Source organism: Sturnus vulgaris, chromosome 18 (genome assembly GCF_052056855.1).
Source record: "Sturnus vulgaris isolate bStuVul1 chromosome 18, bStuVul1.hap1, whole genome shotgun sequence".
Taxonomy (NCBI): domain Eukaryota; kingdom Metazoa; phylum Chordata; class Aves; order Passeriformes; family Sturnidae; genus Sturnus; species Sturnus vulgaris.
In genome coordinates, this window is record NC_142260.1 from 4,239,693 (window position 1) to 4,261,209 (window position 21,517).

General features: G+C 41.6%; 1 protein-coding gene across 1 annotated transcript; it reads right to left on the minus strand.

Annotated features, from left to right (window-relative positions):
* Window positions 1-357: 357 nt before the first annotated feature.
* KNL1 (kinetochore scaffold 1) lies at window positions 358-21,162 on the minus strand. Its single transcript, XM_088175281.1, has 26 exons — window positions 20,966-21,162; window positions 19,578-19,631; window positions 18,696-18,735; window positions 18,424-18,483; window positions 18,185-18,246; window positions 17,682-17,737; window positions 17,307-17,346; window positions 16,807-16,844; window positions 16,426-16,478; window positions 8,860-13,071; window positions 8,357-8,477; window positions 8,186-8,253; window positions 7,960-8,058; window positions 6,852-6,967; window positions 6,527-6,617; window positions 5,932-6,048; window positions 5,528-5,615; window positions 5,048-5,116; window positions 4,643-4,682; window positions 4,435-4,536; window positions 3,859-3,959; window positions 3,519-3,587; window positions 3,275-3,384; window positions 2,635-2,753; window positions 1,642-1,764; window positions 358-1,536 (listed from the first exon to the last, which is right to left on the minus strand). The coding sequence occupies exons 2-26, from the start codon at window positions 19,610-19,612 to the stop codon at window positions 1,431-1,433; spliced, it is 6,135 nt and encodes a 2,044-aa protein (XP_088031407.1). The 5' UTR covers window positions 19,613-19,631; window positions 20,966-21,162; the 3' UTR covers window positions 358-1,430.
* Between the last annotated feature and the right edge of the window lie 355 nt (window positions 21,163-21,517).

The window sequence follows — 21,517 nt, forward strand, 5'->3', positions numbered from 1 at the left end:
AAAAGAAAACCAGACAAAAAAGACAAAAGAGGTGGATAATGCTCCTGGAGAACTGCCACAGCAATCTCTGCTAGTTAGTGATGCAGAGAATGGCCTGGGGAAATTCAGAATTCCAGGTATAGTACCTAAGTTGAGAATGATTCAGGTGCTATCTTCCTAATTAAAATACAATAAATTCTTGTGAAAAGCCAGTATATAGAAAACTAGCACTAGAAAAGGCAAGGGAAAAAATCATATTACAAAAAGTCTTACCAAGTATTTAACATAATTATTTCAGTATTTTGAATTGAATTTAGTATTGAATTTTCAATCACCAGTTTAAATAGAGCAGCCCATAATCCCCATGTGAAACAGGAAGAGTGATAAATCCAATCTTTATTTAACTTCCACTTTTCAAACAGACGCAAACTTTGTAAAAAGACAAAATATATAAACACTAAAATACAGAAAAACATTTTTAAATTCAACATATTTTACAGAGCACAAAGATTTGCAGCTGCAGAACTGAGAGCTGAGCCAGGATTGGTGCTTTGGCTCAGCAACAGTCAGGGTGAGATCAGTTCGAACAGCAATACTCACATAATACACAAAATTATACACAAAACCAAGCTAGAGCTCACATATATTCCCAAGTTTAAGGAGTTCAGTCTCCTCACTAAAATTCCATGGCATTCCAAACTGGGACAGTGCCCCAGCACCCAGAAAAAGTGCTGGACTAAGACAATGAATGTCAGAACTAACTTCAGCCAGAAATATCACAGTGATGGCTTTGAGGCTGCTGCATCCCAAAGTCTGTGGGCAAGCACAGGGATTTTTAGCCTTAATTCCAGAATTATTTCTGACTTTGGTGACTGGGTTTAATTGCTACAGGTTAATTGGTTAATTAATCAGATGCAGGGACATAGTGTCTGGCCTGAGAGGGGTGCCAGGCAATGGATAAACACTGGACATGGTGGCATCTGTTAAACTGTACGTGGTAGTGAAATAACAACAGCAAAAGTAAATTCCAGTTGTAATAATTTAGAGAACACTCATCATTGCTTTGTCAAAGAGCTCTGTAAGTGACAAAATTTATGGGCTATAGCCCATAAATACAGAAGAATATCCATGCCTGGAATGAGTATCCAATCATGACTGTCTGTGCTAGGAATGACCACCAGTGACTGACAGAAGATAAAAGGCACCTTGAATTTACAAGGGATCTAGGAATTTCCTCCTTCTCTTTAGACACCCCTGCTCTTGTAAAACTTGTAGCCTACACCAAGCATTCTGCTTGGTCCAAGCCACAAGGATACTAAATAGGCAGGAACACTGGAGCTGAGCGTGTAACAGCATTCCCATTTCAGGGAGACACAGCTGGAATTCTCGTAAGACTAAACTCACAGACTACCCATTTTGACTGCTTCAATCCTGCCTGTGGATGCAGCAGATCATCTGGGACCCTGGAGCAGATTCTGATGGATTGAGGAGACTATTCTCTGCAGATAGTGGTGACCAGCTGGAACCCCGGAGAGAACTGCAGCAATTTCCTTCTCCCTGGGGAAGATAAAATTATCACACATTGCAGAGGATCCTGAGGGTTCAATCCCCCCATCCCTACTTCAGAATGGAGTCACATGCAGCAGTGCTTTGTCAGCTCACCCAATATTCCCAACGTGCGTTTGGACCCTGAAGGGAAGTACAGCAGATGGATAATCATGAGAGAGAGCCAGAGTCAACTCAAACTTTGCAAAAGCCACCGAAGAGGAGAACAGAAGCTTCACCCTGTGGAAATAAACACAAAGATCTATGCAAAACGGTCAAATGGGCTGTTTCCACCTTGGAATTAGTGCCAGGAGCAGAAATAAGTGATGTCACTGATGCAACAAGTACAGTAACTTCTAAAGAGTTCCAACACAGACCCACAGGAACTTCAGGAATAAGACAAAAAAGGCCCTTTCACACTTTATCAACACTTCAGAATGCAAACCCCCAACTTCCCCCACAGAAAAAGTTAATGCACACATAATTCACAGAGCCATCCAGAAATTATGGGAAAATAAAGACTAAAAATGTGTTTTCTAGTTAACATAAAATATTCCCAGGCAGTTAAGGTTTTCTAATGCTTTAAGTAGGACTGATTTGCCTCCAGTTCTATGGAGTTTATGGCACTCTTGCAAAGGGAGCTACAAAATTAGAATAATCTCTGGAACAGCACCAAGGTGGGCAGGGCAAGTTAATAATTGGACACTTCTTAATTAAAGAGATGCATCAATAATGGAAGGATGAGGCAAAATTGTATTTGTGTTGTACCACTGGGACATGCCACAAAATTGGGAAGTAGCAAAGGAAAATGGAAAGTAAAGAAAGTAAATTTCAGTTTCACTGCATCCTTCCTCCTTCCACGACTGATTCTGCTTGGCTGAGGAAAACACAAGATTAAAGGAAACAAAGCCCTAAGCTACAGGTAAACTCTTGGCTCTGTTTCCTTTGCATTTCTACAATTTGGCCTAAATATTTAAGAAAAGCTAGTCAAACAGGAAAACAGCAAGGAAGGAGAGGCTGTCTGATAGCCACATGGATCATCAAAGTCCAGCTCCTGGCCCTGCACAGGACACCCCAACAATCCCATCATGATTATCTGAATTTACTCACTCTGTGCCTTTGATATCTGTCTCCAGGAGATGGAATTTTGCACCCCACCTCTGCAGAAATTCCAACTCCTCTCCCAGGATTTTGCAGCGATTCACCACCAAGGAGATGTCAAAGAGAGCCTGGGGAGGCAATCACAAAAGCAAACATCAGCACTCAGGGAGTGACCATGTGATGCTTGAACACACAGCTCATCCTAGAAAGTACAACAAATAAACGTGGTTCAACTGCTACCTCAGTTTGGAGGGAAAAATGAAATTGTACCAGTACAACAAATGGACATTTTTTGCTTTAAATTTGTCCTTTCTTTGCCAACAGCCACGCAGGAACACAAAAGTTTGGCTTGGCAATTTAAACCTACATTTTTTAGGAGGCAGAATGGCCTTCAGCTCAATTTTTTTTTCCAGGACAAAAAAAAAAAAAGTTTTTTAAAATAAACTTCAGCTTTTAGGACTCCTGCCTTCAGAGAGAGGTATTTCCCCTCATGCCTCAGAATATTCCTGAAGCAGATTTTGGTTTGCATTCCTGAAGCTTTCATTAAAATGCTTTGGTTCTCAGCTCAGTTCTATTTTCTGTGTTGAAGAAAATAATAATTGGATGATTTTTTTTTTTCAGAGTCTTCTAAGTTTCCCTGGAATGTTACCTGGGGCAGGTAGCACAGCGTGGGACACTTTTCCTGCCAGCTTCCCCGACTTTCAATAAACTGGAAGATGAGTTTTTGGACTAAACACGAGGAGGGTGGAGCTTGTTCCTCTGCAACACAAAAAAACCAACCCAGAAATCTTTGAAAAGCCATTTCATAAAGCATTAGAAGATCAAGCACACATTTGGTCTTCCCAACAAAAGATTAGCAGGGCTGCTACTTTCACAATATTCAAAAATCTCACCATACAGGAAAGATTCAAAGTCCAGGCTAACGATGCTTCTGGAAGGATGTGCAGCAAAAAATTCACCATCTAGGAAAGAAAGTTTAAAAACTTCAGTTATTTCCATTCTTGGTTCTGGAGTTACAGCTCTCCGTCTTCAGAAACAGCCATGCATTACATCAACTTCTGAATTTTCATCTAAAAAACATATTCAAAGCCACTTTTCTCAGCTTACACACTGTAATATATTTTCTATTTCCTACTTCCTTTCAGCAGATCTTTACAAATATGGACATTTTAGGTTTCTATTCTCCAACACTGCAAATTGATAAAACACAAACCAACCTATTTTGTGACTCACCTATTGGGGGTCCAAACACGACTGTGAGTGTCACAGAATCATAAAGAAAATTAAAGACAGCTTGCTGCTCACTCCATTCCATCAACTCCCACTCAGTGAAGCTGAAAAGGGGGGAAAAAAAACTCACCATCATCACAAGTTTCAACCAAACAACCCAAACAACTTCCTGAGGGACAAACATCAGTGTATTAAATGCACTTGCAGTTCTTACCATATCATACAGCAATGAAATTTTCTAAAGCCAAACAGTGTCTTTCATTCCAACAGAATATAAAAAATCCGTTGGGAATGCAAGCATATTACTATAAATTTTATATAAATGTCAATTTGGTGATTGAAGGGGTGTTGGATGTAGAAACCCTGAACACAGAGTACCACTACAAAGCTGCCAATGGAATAACTGCCTCACACATGGAAGTTCTCCACTTAGTGCCTACCTTAGGCTGCAAGGAGATGAGCATTCCAAGATTTCCCACATCAAATAACAAGGAAAACCAAACCCAAACACGTTCATGTACAAATATAAGGCCCCAGAAATAGCTATCAAAAAATAAAACCTGGAGGTGTTTTCCTTACTCATATTTCTTCAGGATTTCCAGGCAGTCCCTTTCAGTATTCTTGAGCTTCTCCATCTCAGCCAAATCAAGCTCATCCTCAGCATCCATCTCTGACAGTTCTCTGCAAGGATAAACCAATCTCATGGGATGTGGTACAATGGTTAAAAACAGACCAACCCTCTAAAATCTGAGTGTGCACCTGATTCTTAAAACCTCTGACATCTTACCTCAGAAGTTCCTGTTCTTGGGCTGTGATGCTTTGCAATTCTAAAGCAAAGAGAAAAAAGGAGAGAAAAGGAAAAAAATGAGAGAAAAGAACAGCACAGACAGCCCTAATTTGATGTGCACTCACTGTTCTTATGGAGTTAAAGGTTATAATTATTGGACAATAAAATACTGACTGTGACAACCAGCACACACTCTTCAGGTAGCAAGCTCTAAATCCCCTTTCTCCAGGGAAAAACCAGTCCTTTTCATTCTTTAACACCTATGCAATTAGCTATGAGCAATGCAGAAAAGACAACAGCAGTGTCTGCATCCCTCTCAGTTAATGCATCAGGGTGAGGGTTGAGTATCACCCTCTCCAGGTTCTAAAACACCAGACAAAAAGTGCATTCAGCTGCTTCCATTACCTTCCTGTATGTTCTGCCCTCCTGCTGTTCCAGCACTGCAGCCAGCTTCTTCTTCATCCCAAAAGGAATCTGTGGGAAAGAAGTGTCAGGTCTGTGCAGAACTCCCAGACTCAATACTTGGAGTCACTTTTGTTTGTTTGGGGGCTCTAGAAATCTCAGCACTTCTAAGTTAACCAAAATAAAATACAAAATAAAATAAATAAAATACAAAATAAAATACAGAACCGTGGGAAAAAACCTCAAAAAGTGATCAAGCAGAACTTGTTTTAATTGCACTGCTACTGTGCAATTTGATTTCTACTCAAGGCATTGGAGAAAAAGAATTGAAGCTACAGAGCATCGTTACACAGCAATGCCGAGTTCTGACTACAGCTTGTATCAAAGAACCACAACAACAGAATCCTGAACTGACCTTTTAAACAGCAGCTCTGAAGAAAAAAGAGAAAGCAGCATATTGGCCACCTCTTTGGAAATACACACCTGATTCCAGAGCAGCCGTGGAGCTCTCTGCCTCCTTCATACAGTCATCCACCTTTTCCATTCTTGATTGGAGCTTTTTGTATTGCTCCTAAGATAAGAAAATTGTACTTGAGTCAGTGATATTATTTTAAAAGCTGAAATTTTCTTCTGGGATCACCATGGAACTCTTTGCTCACTAATTAATTAAAGCAGCTAGTGAAAAGGCAATGGACAAACCATGGGCAATAGCCAATAATAAGAAATTACTAAATGCTTACTGAATCCAGAAGGGAAATGTATTTATAAGAAAGGAACCCCCATAAGAGTACACACTTATAGGAATTAAGCTCCTACATATTTAAAGATAGGAAATGTGGTAGCAGTGATTTTTAAAGGTAAATACCTGCAGCCCTGTGGCTCCTTACCTCAGCACTCTGCAGCAGTTTCTTGTACAATGTCTCCTTCTCACTGTGAGACAAGAGTTTAGCCTCTTTGGTGAAACAGGATTTCATTTTGTTCAGTTCTGCTCCAAACTTACTCAGCTGTGATGAATGGGAAATACAGAAGAGAAAGTGAATGGAAATAAAATCCTTCCTGACTCTAGCTCAGCACTCAACCTCAGTGATAACCTACACCAAACTAAAGATGAATTATTACAATTATTGTGTCTCTAATAAATTTAGACTCTTTATTTTCAAGGAATAGATCTTTATTCTTGGCATTAGAATCACAGAAAACAGAATCTCTCAGTTCTTGTGGGATACTTTTATAAACTTTCTAGGTTTTCTATGCAGTAACTGTGGGTCATTTCTTTCCCCTTTAATATATTTCAAAGGACACATTTCCTTGCATTCTCCTGACTGTAACACTGGAAGTTGTCAGCAGTTTTCCATTGAGAAAATTTCTTGCCTTGTTTCACCTGCTGTTATTTTGTGACCATTCTGGTTCTTATATGATGTGAATAAATAAATTAACCTCCCTTCTTCATTACATACAAACATTTTTTCCATGTAGCATTACCTCTTCATCAGTGCAGGTTCTCATTACTTCCCACAAACTCCTGATCACGTTCACCAGGGGCTGATCCAGGACAGTCACATGTGGTTTTAACCTGAAATATGAGGGGAAAAAAAAAGTTGAAAGTCTTGTAGCAATTTCAATGACCACATAAAGCAGCACGGTGATATTTATACAATTAATTTCTAAGTCTGCAATTAAAAAAAAAAACCAACTGTATTTTACTTTTCCTGTATGTAATGTACTAACTTTCTTCAGGCCCTTTCCATGCACCTAGAGCTGAAAAAATGGAATTACTGATAAACTGGGTGATTGGAAAACCACTCACTCCACTATTTTCTGAGACAGGTCCTGGCAATCCTCCTCATAAATCCTCAGCTTGGGCCGGTGAATGTACTGGCTGTAGATGAGATCCTCTGCAGTGGGAGGTGCACTGACTGCACACTGAGGAAAAACACAGGGAAAAGTAGGAAAGAAAAGAAAAAAAAATAAATCCATATTTTTCAGAAATTGTAGCTTCCAATCATTTCATTTCTGCTTTCACACCTTGTGTTTCCTCACAGCAGAGCACAGGCTTCCTTTGGGGACATGTGCCTCATCATTAGAGCTCAAAAAAATGAAATTAAATATTACTGAAAGAGGTCTCTCTTTTAAAGACTTGAAAACATGTATATGTTATGCAGATAAGCAGAGTGCTCCCCAATAAAACAATACTTAATTCAAAGTTATGCTTAATTCAGAATCAAAGCTCTCAAGCCTTAGGGAAGCCTTATGGAGCTTTATTCCTCAAATAAATATAAAGGGGGCATTTCAGCAAGCTGCCTGTGTAGTAAAGCTCTTAAATAATTGACATTAATTACTTGCACTCCTTCAAAGGAAGTTTTCAGGACTTTTGTGGGGGAGGTGTCTGGTTTTTATCAATCACTAGTCCACAGTAGCAGCATTATTAAGCCTGATGAATATTTAAAGACAACTCAGTATGAATAAATTTTTAAAGTGTAACTAAGCAGGGAGAGCATTTTAAATAAAAAATGGAAGGGATTTAGAAGGCAGACTTCTGTATTTCTTCCCTTTTCTTCAGGTGAGGAAATAAAAGAGTGGCAATATCATGGTGAAGCATTTCTAAAGGAGAGAGAACAGGCAGGAGGAGCTCAGAGTAGCTGCAGGCAGTAGTGGATGATGGACACAGGGAGAAGATAAAGTGAAAGAAGACTGAGCTTCTAATTCTTTCAAATCTACTGTCCTTGGAACAAATTTAAAAAGCAAGAATTAGCATATTTATCCAAGAACAATAATCCTGAATATATGGTATTCGGTGAGGAGATGGAAAACTGTTCTGGTTTTCGTTTAAAGATTTAAACGTCTGAGTTGCTAAAAATTAAAACCCAAACCAACAAAGGAGTATTATTTAAGGTCAGTTATATTGTTCTACTCACACTGGCTGGAAGCTGGCTGTGCCTGGGCTTCTGAATCACAACATGGACTTGAAGAAGGGTAAAAAACTCCCCAACTGTGATAGCGCCACTCTGAAATTTCTGTACATTTGAGGAAAAACATACAGGTAAGTCAAATTTTTCAAGACAGAACGCTCAGTGGTGTATAAACACAGGAGTTTTTTTCCTGTTAGGACAAGAAGTTGCTGTCTTCCAGCCCTGTCCGTACCTCCCATAAATTTTCTTCACAAATGCTGTCTGTGAGGAGCTGGAACTCCACTTGACTGCTGCGCTGGACTGGGAAAACAAAACAGAAAGGGGGAGGCATTGGTAGGTTAATAACATTCTTACAGGGCAAAGAACACAAGGTTTGGGACTCTTATCACAAGTGGTCTCTTACTTGTTGACTCTATGTCACCCTTCACAGAATCCAGGGAGCTGCTGGTGCTGGCCTGAGGACACTCAGGGCTTTTAGCTGAGAGACTTAGAGGTTCTTCAGCTGCATCAACTTCTGCTTGGTCCTGAGGCACAACATCAAAAGTCACCTAATATTAATAATTTTTAAAAAAATCAATTAGTATAGTTACATAAAACAACCTCACCTGGATCAGTGGTTTATTGTAGCTGTTCCTTGAAAAGATTAAAGGGATTCTACGGAGAGATTGGTTTAAAATTGGCAAATCCCTCATTCTGCCTGTTTTGCCTGGTACAGGACTGTTGCACACATCAATCTGATTCTTCTAACTTGGCAAAACAATGAAAACCACAGGGAATGGCACAGGGAAATGACAGCAAACTGGTGATTATGAAAAACAAGAAAACCTACTAACAGACCCACTTACATCCCCAAAACTTAAGCCTGGTGGTGGTTAAGGGATCCTTACAGTGAGGGACCAAGCTCACCTCCAAGTCTTGAGAGGCCCCAGCATCCACATGTTGATCCCTCTTGGCCTTCTTTGGGCTTTGAAGATCCTCCTCAGTTTGTCCTAATGCTCTTTTCATGTTGCAAGTTTTTGTCTCTTCAAATGGATCCTTTTCAGAGCAGGGGATTTGGGTTTTATTTTTCTCATCCCAAGTGTTTTCCACGAGTTCGGAGCTGACAGACTCATTGGAATCCATTTCCTCCAGGCACACAGGGAGAAATTCTTCTGCTATGAACTGAAAAGGACTGAAGTTCTGCCTACTGGACTTGTTACCTGGGATTTCACTGGTGTTTGCTGGAGCTGGGGCTTCTGCTCTGTCTGATTTTGCATTTATGTCTTGTGCACTGGAAACGCGACTCCTCTTGTTTGGTAATTTAGGCTGGAATATACCCAGAGGGATATTTATTCCTGGGTATTTATTCTTAGGTGCCATTTCTGTGGGATCAGCTCCAGATTCTAGACCCGCGTCCTCCTGCTTTTTGGTGTCACAGAAGTTATTTTCTTCACTGACAGTGTTTTTTCCCGACCTCAGGGTATCCTCTGGCTGAGCTGAGGAACTGGGCAACTGGTCAGAATAAGCAGTTTTGGAAACAGAAACAGATTTTCTTGTCCTATCTATCAGTGTTGAACAAACACCTAAAATATCTGAAGCTGCTGGTGCAAGAGTGGGATGTGCCTGATCCCCTGCAGTGTCACTGATCAAAGGTTGCCTAGTTTGCTCAGAGTTTATTTGAAAGTCTTTTGGAGGTACCTCCCCTTCAGCTGAGGGCTCCTCATTTTTCTTGGATTCCTTGTTAGCATCTGGAACGAGGTTTGCTCCAGCCAAGCCCAAATCTGGATCTCCACACTGATGTGAATCCTCTTCCACTAGCTGGTTTCTCTGAGTACCAGGGGCATCTGGATGACCCTTCCAAGCATCTGATCCCTGCATGGGAAAGGCAACACAGGATCCCAAACTGCCACTTTCTTTCCTGTGATCCACAGGGCCCTTGCTTGGGAACTTGAGACATACTTCCTCTGACTGCAGTTTTTCTGGTGGTATGAGATCCTGCTCCCTGCTTAAAGGAGCAGAACTATCTGTGGGAAGGCCATGATCCTGTGGTGCCCCCACCTCCACAGGACTTTCCTGAAAGGAGAGAGAATGAATGGAATGTGGTGTTGTGCCACTGGGGACCTGGGTAGCTCCTTTATCACTAGGAAATGCTGAGTCTGAAGAAGCAGAAGAAGAAATGCTGGGCTTATCCTTAGGTTCTGTGGCATACTGTGAGGAATCCATTTCATCTCTGCAGGGCACCAACCCACCGTGCTGTGGTGGCTGCTGGGCCTCAAACCCACAGATGTTCTTACTGACAGCAACAGTGTGGGATGCAGTGATGTCCATGTCCTCCTGGCTGTGGGCAAACACGATGGTTTTGTCAGCAGGAATGGCTAGGATGGGCTGTCTGTGCTGTGCTGGGTGAGCTGTGGTGATCTCCATATCCTCAGCTGGAGCAAAACTGATGGTTCTGCCACCTGCAGCCTCCCACCCACCCTGCTCCACCGGCGTTGTCGTCGTGGCCCCGTTTTCTGAGGACATTGTTTCATTTCCACCTTGACCAAAGCATCCAGGTGCTGCTTTGTTTTGTGACGAAACGTTGATGGTGTAATCTGGAACCATCATCACACGCTTGCCAATCGTGCCCATGTTTTCACCATGGGGAAACACAACAGACTTTTCTCCAAAAAAAGACACCTGGGAACTTCCCTTGGGTGCCTCAGATGTCCTGGCCCACACTGGTTCTTCCACACCCCTCTGGAGCAGCCCATGAGCTGAGGGAGGAGTTTTTAAATCCTCTCTTGAAGAACCTGTTTTATCCATGGAAAAATGTCTGTCAGAGTCTCCTTGGGTTGGCAATGTTCTGCTTAATGCCCTCACAGGCTGGGGTTTCTCCTGCCTCTCTGAGTTTTGGCCATCTGCATTTATTCCTATTACTGTCCCAAACTGTTGATTTCCTCTCATTCCAGAGGGAGCAGGATTGCTATTGAAAGAAAATGAACCACTTGGGGGCAAAGCAGCAACAATTTGCTTATTGGTGTTCATTTTCAAGTCCTCACACTCCATTGCTGCAGTTTGACTCATGATATCCACACGATGACAGGAAATTGGAAAGGGCTGCTTGGATAGTGCAGCATTTTGATTATAATTATTGGATTCTTGTTCAGTGTTAATAGGAGCAATCTCAAGGGCAGCAGGATGAGCTTTGGTTATGTCCATGCTTTGATCACCTAAAAACACGCCTGTTGTGTCATTTGTGCAGAAATCTGAAAGGCTTGGAAGGTTTTTTTCCAGAGGCTGTGATACAACTCCTTGGCTTTGCAAAGACAGGGATGCACTGGTGTTAGTGACAACATTCTCAGGGACTCCTCTGTTTTGCTCTTGTAACAAACACATGTTCTTGGCACAGGAACTCAGACCACTTGCCTGAAAGTTGGTTTTTGCAAGCTTCTTATCAACCATTACCATCCTTTCCATAGCCTGGCTCTTTTTAATATTCCCATCAATACTCCTCACTTCAACATTTTCCTTGTCCATATCTACAGAATATGCAGATATGTCACCCTCAGTGACATTTTTGTTCTGGTTCTTTCTTGGAATTATTTTACAGGGCATTTGTTTTGGTTCTGCTGTTATCCCACTGCTTTGACCATCAAAGAAAACAGTGTGGCTTCTTGTTATTTCCATTTCTTCCTGCTCGGTTACATTGGAAGACATGGATCTGTTACCCAGGAAATGAGGTTTACAGGTGACAGAAGAGAACACTGCAGTGGAATGTTCATTATCAACACTCATTCCACCATCCTTAACATAGGTTTTAGCCAAGTCCATGTCTTCTCCTGCGAATATTACTGTCTTCTCACCTGCAAAAACAAGCTGGGGGTTTGTAGAGGGATCAAACCTGCTCTTCAGAACAGCACCAGCCACCGAATGTGCATGTGAGCCAAACCCAGTGCTGGCTGCAGCAGGACCACGAGCTTGGGACATGTTTTCCACATGTCCACCCGAGGCTGAAGGCAGTTCAAGTGCACTGATTTCATAGGGCCCTGCAGGAGGATTATCTCCAGGTGCCAGACCCATTGGGATGTTGCCACATGCCGGGGATCTGCTCCCTGCAAGTGGAGTGTTGGTACTCACTGGCTTTTCACAGGTTTTATGGCATGAACTGTCCTCCTCTGTGGTGCTGGCCATATAGATGATGTCTGTGTAATTCTCAGTCATTTCCATGTCATCACACTTGGAAAACACAACAGTTTTGTCCCCTCTGAAGACAGTCTCAGACGAAACAGATCCCTGGATGGAAGACAATGCCCTGGCCTCCTGTTTCCCAGCTCGCAGCACTGGGGGGTCTCCTCTGCCTTCAGCATTTGATGTTTTTCTGTCTGCACAAAGCTGAGGGTCCTGCTGAACATTTAAGCTGTGATTAGATGCTTTCCTGAACACAGAAGTATCTACCTGTGTGGGTGGGAAATCCTTTGGGAACTTGAGACTTTGGTTGCCCACAGTGGAGAGGGCAAAGGAGACTTTTGCAGTGTGACTGGTTGTCACATCCATGCCCTCGTCTGCAAACGCCTGAGTGACATCTGCACACTCCCACTGCTCTGGTGGAACCTCACTGACACCAGGGAATGGAATTTTAACATCAGCTGCCTCACATTTTGTCATCTCCATCCCACCTTCTCGGCCTCGAAACACTTTTGTCACATTGCAGGTGTCCGGCGGCTCCTGGGAATGGCCAAATTCCCCGGACAGTCCTGTCACATCTCCCGAGCCTTGGGAAGGGACACAGCAAACACTGTCCTTGTCAGGTCTCTCAGCAGGATTGTTTGACTTCAGTCTCTGCAGAAATTCACCAAAATCTATTTTTTTCACAGTAGGGGCTTCTTCCTTCTGTTCCAGAGACGGGCCCGGATGGTTTGTGGGGTCAGAGAGCAAACTCAGTTCCTTGCTGGTTTCTGCCTGCCCCTGGCTGGAGTTGAGCTTAGCCAGGAAGGAGGTGAAGTCTATTTTCTCAGTTCTGTCAGGCTGGGGGGCTCTGAGGTTCCGTGAGATCATGGCAGTGTGACTGGCTGTCATCTCCATCTCATTCTCCTCTGAGAAGAGGAGGGTGGTGTCCATCCTGTCCGTCCTTGGACCTGTGTGGTCCATGTCATGCCACTGAAAAACAGAACAACAACAAAAAACAAAACAAAACAAAAAAGAGAATTCAGTGACTGGCACTTAAAACAAATGATCCATGGCTTTATTCTGTCAGCTAATGTTGACTAATGTAAAGTCCTAAAGTTTTAGCTCTATAAGTAATTAAAAAAAAAAAAACTGTTAATTTCAAGCCTCCCTGATAAAGCAGTAACATACTTGAGGAAAGGATGATTAAATGATGCAAATATATATTTAGATGGCTTTTAATGAAACAATGTGTCTCATTTTACACTTCACATCTAGACACATCTTAGCAAGCACAGACCAAATACTGAGGCTTATGGATCAGTACTTTCAATTTCTCTACAACATGATTTCCACCTTTTTTTTTCACCTGTTTATTTGTCCACCTGCCCCAAAGCAGCAGCACCATGCTGGATGTTTCAAAAGACTTTTTCACCACTGATAAGGGATATTTCAGTTTCTTTAACAGAAAGCACTTACAGTTTTATAGCTGTGGGGGGAAGTTGTAATGAGATACATTATATTTTATCAAGTATAATGAATATATTTGTTACCAGATGATAAATTGTCTACACCTGATGAGTTATCACAATGCTCTCCAAAAACTACTGGCCTATGGAACTGCTCAGTGTCCACTGTGTAAGAAGGAGAACTAGAAAACCTAGAGAAGTTTGTAATCAGTGGTGGCCACTTTACACACTGGAAGATCAAGAGAAGTGGCCTAAGGATGGAACCTTGCAGTACAATATATATTGCAAATTAATGCTGTTTTGTAGAATGGAAAATAAGTGGGACGAAATTCCTTGTACACTTGGGAAAAAAAGGCAAAGGGTTGAAAGAGGTGTTGTTTTGTGTGCAGCATGGGACAGAGGTGCTTAAAGTGCAGGAGAGAAGAAGAGGAGGATGATTTAGAGCTGATGGTTGCTCTGTGGCAAAGAATAAAGGGGGTCAATCGTTAATCACAGTGAATATGGTCAGACACAGAAGTGAGTCTTGGAAAAGTGACTGGAACAGAAAGAATGTTTTAGGGGATAGGAGGATTTTGGTTGAATTGCAGGACGCACCAGAAGGCAGCAAGGAGATGTTGGGGGAGATGCCAGGAAAGTTCTGATGGCTCCCCTTCAGCAGGTGGTTGGGAATTATGGTCCAGTAATCTTGTTTTTAATAGTGGATTTAATATCATGGAGAAAGGTGGCAGGAGTTTAGAGGGAAAATCCGGATAGAGTAACTAAAGTGTTCGAAATCAAAATTAGAAGTCCTCACTCAGAAACAAGTGGTTGATTATTATAATTGGTGACTAAAGTATATTTTAGTAATTTGTATTAACTAGTGGCTGAAGTATATCTGGCAATTTGTATTGTGATAATTAGTGTCTGAAATGTATTTGGCACTTTGTGCTGTGATAGTTGATAGCTGAAAAGTATTTGGCAATTTGTAAAGAAAAGGAAGTATCTCCAAGCCAGGCAAAACCAATGTCCTATTAAGTCTAACTTAGAGGTAAGTTAGAAAGACTTATACAAATTTTTTAGAATATTGAAAGAATATTTATCAGAATATAACACATCAATATTATCAGTTATAGATTAGTACAAGATTTAAGGGCCATTAATGAAAAGTTCCTGATATTCATCCAGTGGCAGCTAATCTGTAAACACTCATGACAGCACATCAAATTGGAAAGTATTCTGCCAGCAATCAAGACTGAAAGTAAGTGACCCTGCTACTCTAAGTCTGCTACATTTATTAGAACAATCTGGACACAGGGTGTCAAAGAAAATGGCACAAATAAGCAAAGAGGCAGTAATATATTTTAGTTTTGAGATCTTGCAGGAAAAAAAAGAAGCTTGGAAAGCAAAAAGCTGAATATCTGAGAACAAAAACCAAATCAGGACAGGCAGTTAACCTCACCACTGGAAGCTACAGAAAATCCCAGCACGTGATTAGTAAATTCATGTAGGTGAGTAATTGTACCTCCAAAGTAATGAATAACTGAACAAAAACCACCAAGAAACACTTCAGGAAATAGAAATTAAAGTAACTAATTGTTAAAGGAATATAATAAGCACAAAGATGACAGAAATTAAGACCAGTTACTGAAAAATAAGTAATTTGTTCTGCAAAATAATCTCTAGGAAGGAAGGCCACCTCCAGGGCTAGTAATACAGAGGAATTCACCAGGTAATTATTGGCAAACTGAATTTGAAGAACTTGAATTTGCAGAATTTGAACAGGCAGAATGAAGGGCTGGTACATTTTAGAATCTTGGTACTTTCCCTAGATGGCCAGGAACTTTCCCATGCTGCACCAACAAGGCAAGAGAAGCCTCAAAATTTTACTGAAATTAATATAATAGTATTAAAATTAACTCTTGTAAGTTTTAAAAGGTACATTGTTGCCAACAAATCACTGGGACCTGACTCGCCTGTACCTCCTTTCAAACCAGAAGATCTGGGGTTCATCAGAACCTGGAGTTTTGGAGCAACCCAGAGAAGTGGAAAGGACCATATCAAGTCCCCCTGGTGACCTACACTGCACTCAGAGTGGAAGGAATTAAACCCTGAGCTCATCACATGCTGGTAAAAAAAAGCAGCCACACATTAAATACAGCACAGACAAGATCTAGATGAAAATTATAAATAATTTATGATAATAATAAAAACTATATTCTTCATTTCCGGGAAGGAAAATGTAGACTTAAAGTTAGAGCAAGATTTTGGCAAATTACAGAGTGTAATTTCTATAACATGTGGGACCTTACAAAACAGATTAGCTTTAAACCTACTGCTGTTACACAAACATGGGGTATGTGGTTATTTGAATTTAAACAATACTTGTTTTGTGCAGATTCCAAATGTGACTGCTAAATCAGATGATCAAATAAGATAGGAACTGGTTGCTGCATCTAGCAGAGAATTAGAAAGTAACTAGTTAAATAAAATATTTAAAGAATTTGTATTTTCTCTGACTGGTTAGTTGGCCTTTTGAAAACTTTAACTGTGATCATATAAATAATTGTGATTATTATACTTGCCTTAAAAACTTTTATTAGCAAAAAAAGTAAGTGAGGCTCATGAAGACTTGCAAAGAAGACAAGAATGGAGGAACTAGAATTAATTACTGAGACGTTATAAAGATATTTCAGAAGCAAGAGTTATTTATGTTGCAGTCTAATCCCTATCAGATTAGGACACACTTCAAAATATAGAATATTCACTTTCAAGAGAATTTTTTGTGAATATAAAGGCTTATGTTTTAGGCAGTTAACATTTTTAATCTTTACTGCTAAATTCTTGTGATGTATTTTGGACACTGGTATTTTCAACACCAAAAATTAAAGCCTTCACATACCTCAGCCTGCTGGCCAAAGACCTGGATGGGGGCATGAAGCAAAGTGCTCATCCCTGTGGAAAGAAAGGGAATATTCCAGTTTTTCTGCTGTTTGATTATTATTTTATCCACTGAGCTGAAGCTCCATGTGCTGAGTAAATAAATTCAATTAAACCCAAATATATTCTAAAAAAAATTTCCATTACTCCTTTCAGCAACTCGAAGGGCCACCCAGACTTCCATGACAGGATTCTTGTGAACAACTTCAAGGGACAAAGCTTATCCAGAGAGAGCTCTCCCAAGGCAGGGAGATTGCTCTAGGAACATTAAAATTTCTCAAACATAATCAATAGCTTTAAACATACAGAGTCATTTAGTTATTAAATCTCTTTTCAAACTCACCAGTGATCTCACATGAAACAGCCCCAGGATCTTCATTCCTACAAAAAGTGGGATTGAGTTTGTTAAAAGGTTTCAAAGAGAAGCCTTGATCAATAAACTGAAGAGGCACAGCACATGTGGGTCTGGGCAGCAGATATCAGACACTGCTTATTTGTCTTCAATATATTCTAATTTAAGTCACATTCTTATTTTTCCCATGAAATTATCTGTTATGCCACAAACCACTGTTCAACATACAGCGGCATTGTAATTTTTAAATGACAAGAAAAGATTAATTCTTTATTTTTCATAAAATCTATGGTTCTGTGAAATTCCCCTTCTCACATACAAAGTGTCATATCTGTTATTTTACCACCAAGTAATTTTAATTTTACAGATCCCACCACTGTGTTTTATCTACAAGAACTTTGAGGCCAGACTAATGCTTTAGCTTTTTCTGAGGAAAATCTTTGGTAATAAACATTGAATAACAACAAATATCTATCAGACATGATACTTACTGATTACTCAAGGTATCATCCTTCTCATCTGCTGAACACCCTAAAAATAAGAAAATGACAACACTACAATGTGAGAAGCATGATCACATTTGTACTTGATTATCTTAAAGGCTTTGCACACCCCACACCATTCTGACCCAATAAAACATTGAAACAAGAGTGAAGTTCACAGAAAACAATGTTCTGAGGTTCTCACTCTTGATGTGTCTTCTCATGGCAAAATCTGTGACTAAGGACTTTTCAGCCAGGCCAGGATAAAGAGCTGACCATGTTGCTCCTTCCCCAAACAGAAAAAATCTGATTTCTTAAATTCAAGTTTAAATCTGGTTGTTAATAGTCTAGGAAACCTACCAGAAAAAGAAAAAGGAGTTTTACCTGTATTTTCTGTCTCTGATGTGCTGTTCTTAAGATCTCGCTGGAAGACTCTGCAGCTAAGAAAAAAACACCAGTTTTTAAAAACACAAAACCATCTCTAAAAGCAAATTAAAAAAAAAATCAGCACTAATTTAAATATTTTCTATATGTTCTAAAATGAGATATCAAAAGCCAGAAGTGTACTGAACCCAGCTGTATTTTTCAGGGAGAAGATGTCATTATGACACTTAAGATGTATGAATGGAAAAGAAAAATTCCTAACTCATTGAATTTCACTGAACTGGGCTTTTTTTCAGCTGGGAAGAGAAAATGAATAATGGCTGCAGGGGTTCAACCCAATTTGATATAACAATCTTCCTGCTGCTTGCAGCCATTTGTGATTGCTCAGTGAGGACACTTCCAGGGAGAAGGATTATTCCCTGCATTTTATGGCAAGGGGAAGGATTATTCCTGCATTTTTGGCTGAGGAAGGGATGGAGGTGTGCACCCTTCAGCTCCCTCACTTGATGGTGTTGGCAAAGCTGACTCTGCGTGAGCTCCTCCTGCGTCTCTCCACGTGGATGTCCTGCCAAAAAAAACCCAAAACACAACAGGTTTGCACAGCTCTGCAAGAAACACAAAACCAAACAAAAGCGGTGTGTTAATGTTGTTATCAAAAATGGTGCATTAAAACCACCCCTGTTATTCCAGTGACACGGTTTAAGCAGCTAAACACTGAGGAGGATTGGTAGGAAAGACCGACCTGGGTCATTTCATTCCCATTTCCCAGATCATCCAGAGGATTTCGTGGAGCCTTTAAAATCTGAAAGAAAATACAATAGCTGAGAGTTGTCTTCTTGGATCAAGAAAGATTCTAAGAGCCAACAGTGCCCCAGTGAATCCTCTCAGTGTAACAGGCTCCTTTGGAATGCTTTTCCTCAACTCCCAAGAGCAAGCAAGTTTCTCTTTCAGCTTCCCTTGGCTCCTTTCCCCCCCCACACACTTTTTTTTCCAGGAATGCTGTAGGTTACTCACGGAGGACAGTCTCTTCCTTCTGATGTGCTCTGTGTTATCACTGCAGGGGAAAAAGAGAAATAAGTATCAATACCTAAAGTTTTTAGCTTTTATGTATTCTTCAAGAATTTGTAGTTCTGTAGACTGTTAAATGCTTCAGTGTAACTTCCAGTATTTTCCCACCTTTCCTTCCCTCAGTGAACAGGCACTTATTGACACATTCCTAAAATTTTTTCGTCTTGCCTATTACTTCTCCAAGGACATTTTATTTTGTAATCACTGGCATAATAAAGGTAGGGGAGGAGGGTAGAAGCCAGGGAGGGAGATTACCTAACCAACTGCTCCTCTCATTGGACGATATTGGCCAGATATTCTAATTGCCCAATTCTATCAATTATAAGGATCTAATTTGGGGCACTGTTTTTCACCATATTATGTACCTGAAGGCTTCCAAGTAAAGCTTTGTTTTTATATTATCATTACATAGCCTGGAAAAGTTTGTGTTCTATTTCCAGCATCAGTATGAAGGCACAAAATTGCACCAAATTCCTAAATGGTCCTGCCACGGTTTCGAGGTTAATAAATTGATTTCTCTGTTATTTTTACAAGTGTGAAATTAAATAAACAATGTGCTTGGAACAGACTGATCATTTCAGCACTGGTTCCCAGAATAAGCTTTGGAAAACTCAGCAAATTGCCCCCCCTCAATCCCATGGTCAGTTCATCTCCTGACAATCCATCACTATGAAATCCCCTCACCAAACACTAAAGAAACTCCCTGGTCTTCCTCACCATGGATAACACATTTCATTTAAAGGATGTTGAAATACATTACGAAAAGTTTTGTCTCTAAAAAGGGCAATATTTATACCACAGTAAAATTCTTAGAGGGTTTCAACTCACTTTTCCATGTTAGGGTCTGTGTAAATCTTGTCCATTGTGAAGGATGTGCTTTTCCTATAGAATATAGCACCAAAATTCAAAACCATTAATAAGCCTCAGTAGGAAAACTGCACAGATCCACAACTGGCTATTAGCTTTTAATGCTGTGTTTTTTCCTCTACATCCTTCTCTAGTAAACGCTCTGAACTACAACAAGCCTCCCAAGTCAATGTTCTCCTGTTACATTCACATCAGACATAGATTCCCTCTGTATATCATATCAGAAAACAGCTGTGCTAACAATTTAACTATTACTGGTTAACTGACCTCTTATTTAAAGTTAAGATTCTGGTAAATGCTGGGAGATAAATGAGATCAAACCTTACCCAAGACAATGTTTTCTCTGACACATACAAGACATTTTCCCTCTTACTCTAAACTGAATTTCTGATATTTCAGCTTATGCCTGTTGCTTCCTGTTCCTTCTCTAGATACAACCAGAAGAGCATGGCTCGATTTTCTTAAAACCCTCCTGAAATGAGTAGGAGGAACGTGTTTTTACAAACTACGAGTCTGCCTAAGCCAGAAACTGCTGGGCGAGTTAAGCAACGGGACAATGTTACTTATATTGACACAAATTATTGCTTATCCGAGGCCCTGCTAAATTCCTGGGCTTGGGGAAAAAGAGCAAAGATACAAAGAAGAAGAAGGGACAGCGGGTGCACATTTAGAAGAGGGTCTGTATTAGGCAATTCGGGAAGTCTGTATCTCTCAAGTACCTTAGCCAATGGGGAAAGGTAAATTAGGATAAAAAGGAAGCTGCATGCCCCAGCAATTTGAGAGACCCCATGGAAAATGCCCCATGCCCTCTCCCTTTATTCATGAATAAATATGGGACTCCTCTGTCTCCTTTTTGGACATAAACCTCCAGCGTCATGAATTAATTTTCCCAATATTCCATCTAAACCCACTCTCGGTCAGACTGAGCACACGAAGAACGGAGGAACAGGGAAGAGAAACCTGGAGTTTTAAAAGCCCTGATAACTCTGCTATTGGGGATATTAATCTGAAATTTACTTCCCAACCACCTTCCTTAACTGTTCTCCTCTAATCCTGCTTGGAAGTTCTCTACAGTCCTTGAGTCCTTGTGCTGACGAAGATCTCCTGGTTTTATTCCCCCCCGTCTGACTGTGAACACGGGAATGGCTCCAGAACACCTCAGTCCATCCCTGCCGCCCCTCCTCGGCCTTTTCCCCGTCAGGATGAGCCCACATAATCCCTTTTTTTCCGCCTCTTTTTGTCCCCGCGCCCTCGCTTTACCGCCCCAACACTCATCGATCACTTATCGCGCATTAATCACCCCTATCATTAATTACACCACATTAACGCCTTCTCCAGACGGGAATTACCTCGGATCGATCCGCACCGCCCTCACCGGGGGGTTCCCCACACGCTCCGCGCCCACTGCAGCTGGCACCGCCTCAGCCCTCCTTCCATCCAGCCGATCCCGAGGCCGCTCCCGGGGCAGCGCCGACCTTCTCCCCCCGCCTTCTCCCGCGCTCCCGCCCCGGGCCCCGGCAACGGCCGCCGCCGCTCCCGCGCTGCCTCGGCACCGCCTCCTCCTCCGCGGGGGCCCCTCGGCCGCTCTTACCTCCCGCTCGGGCCCCCCCGCTCCCGAATCCCGGTTTCCGGGTCTCTGGTCCCGGTTCCCGCTCCCCGGCCGCCGCCACCCCGTTCAAATCCAACCGCCCGCCCCGCGCCCGTGACGACACATTGGCGCCGCGCAGGATGGCTGCCCCCTGCTCCGTACAACATGGCGGCCTCCACGCGTCGCCCCGCAGCTGCCATTTCGGTGTCCCCGCGGCCTGCACGCCCGCAGCCGCGGTGGTGGGGATGGCGCGGTGCTGCACGAGCTCTGCGGGGTGCTCGGTCGCGGCGCGGTGGCTTCGCTCCGCGCTGTG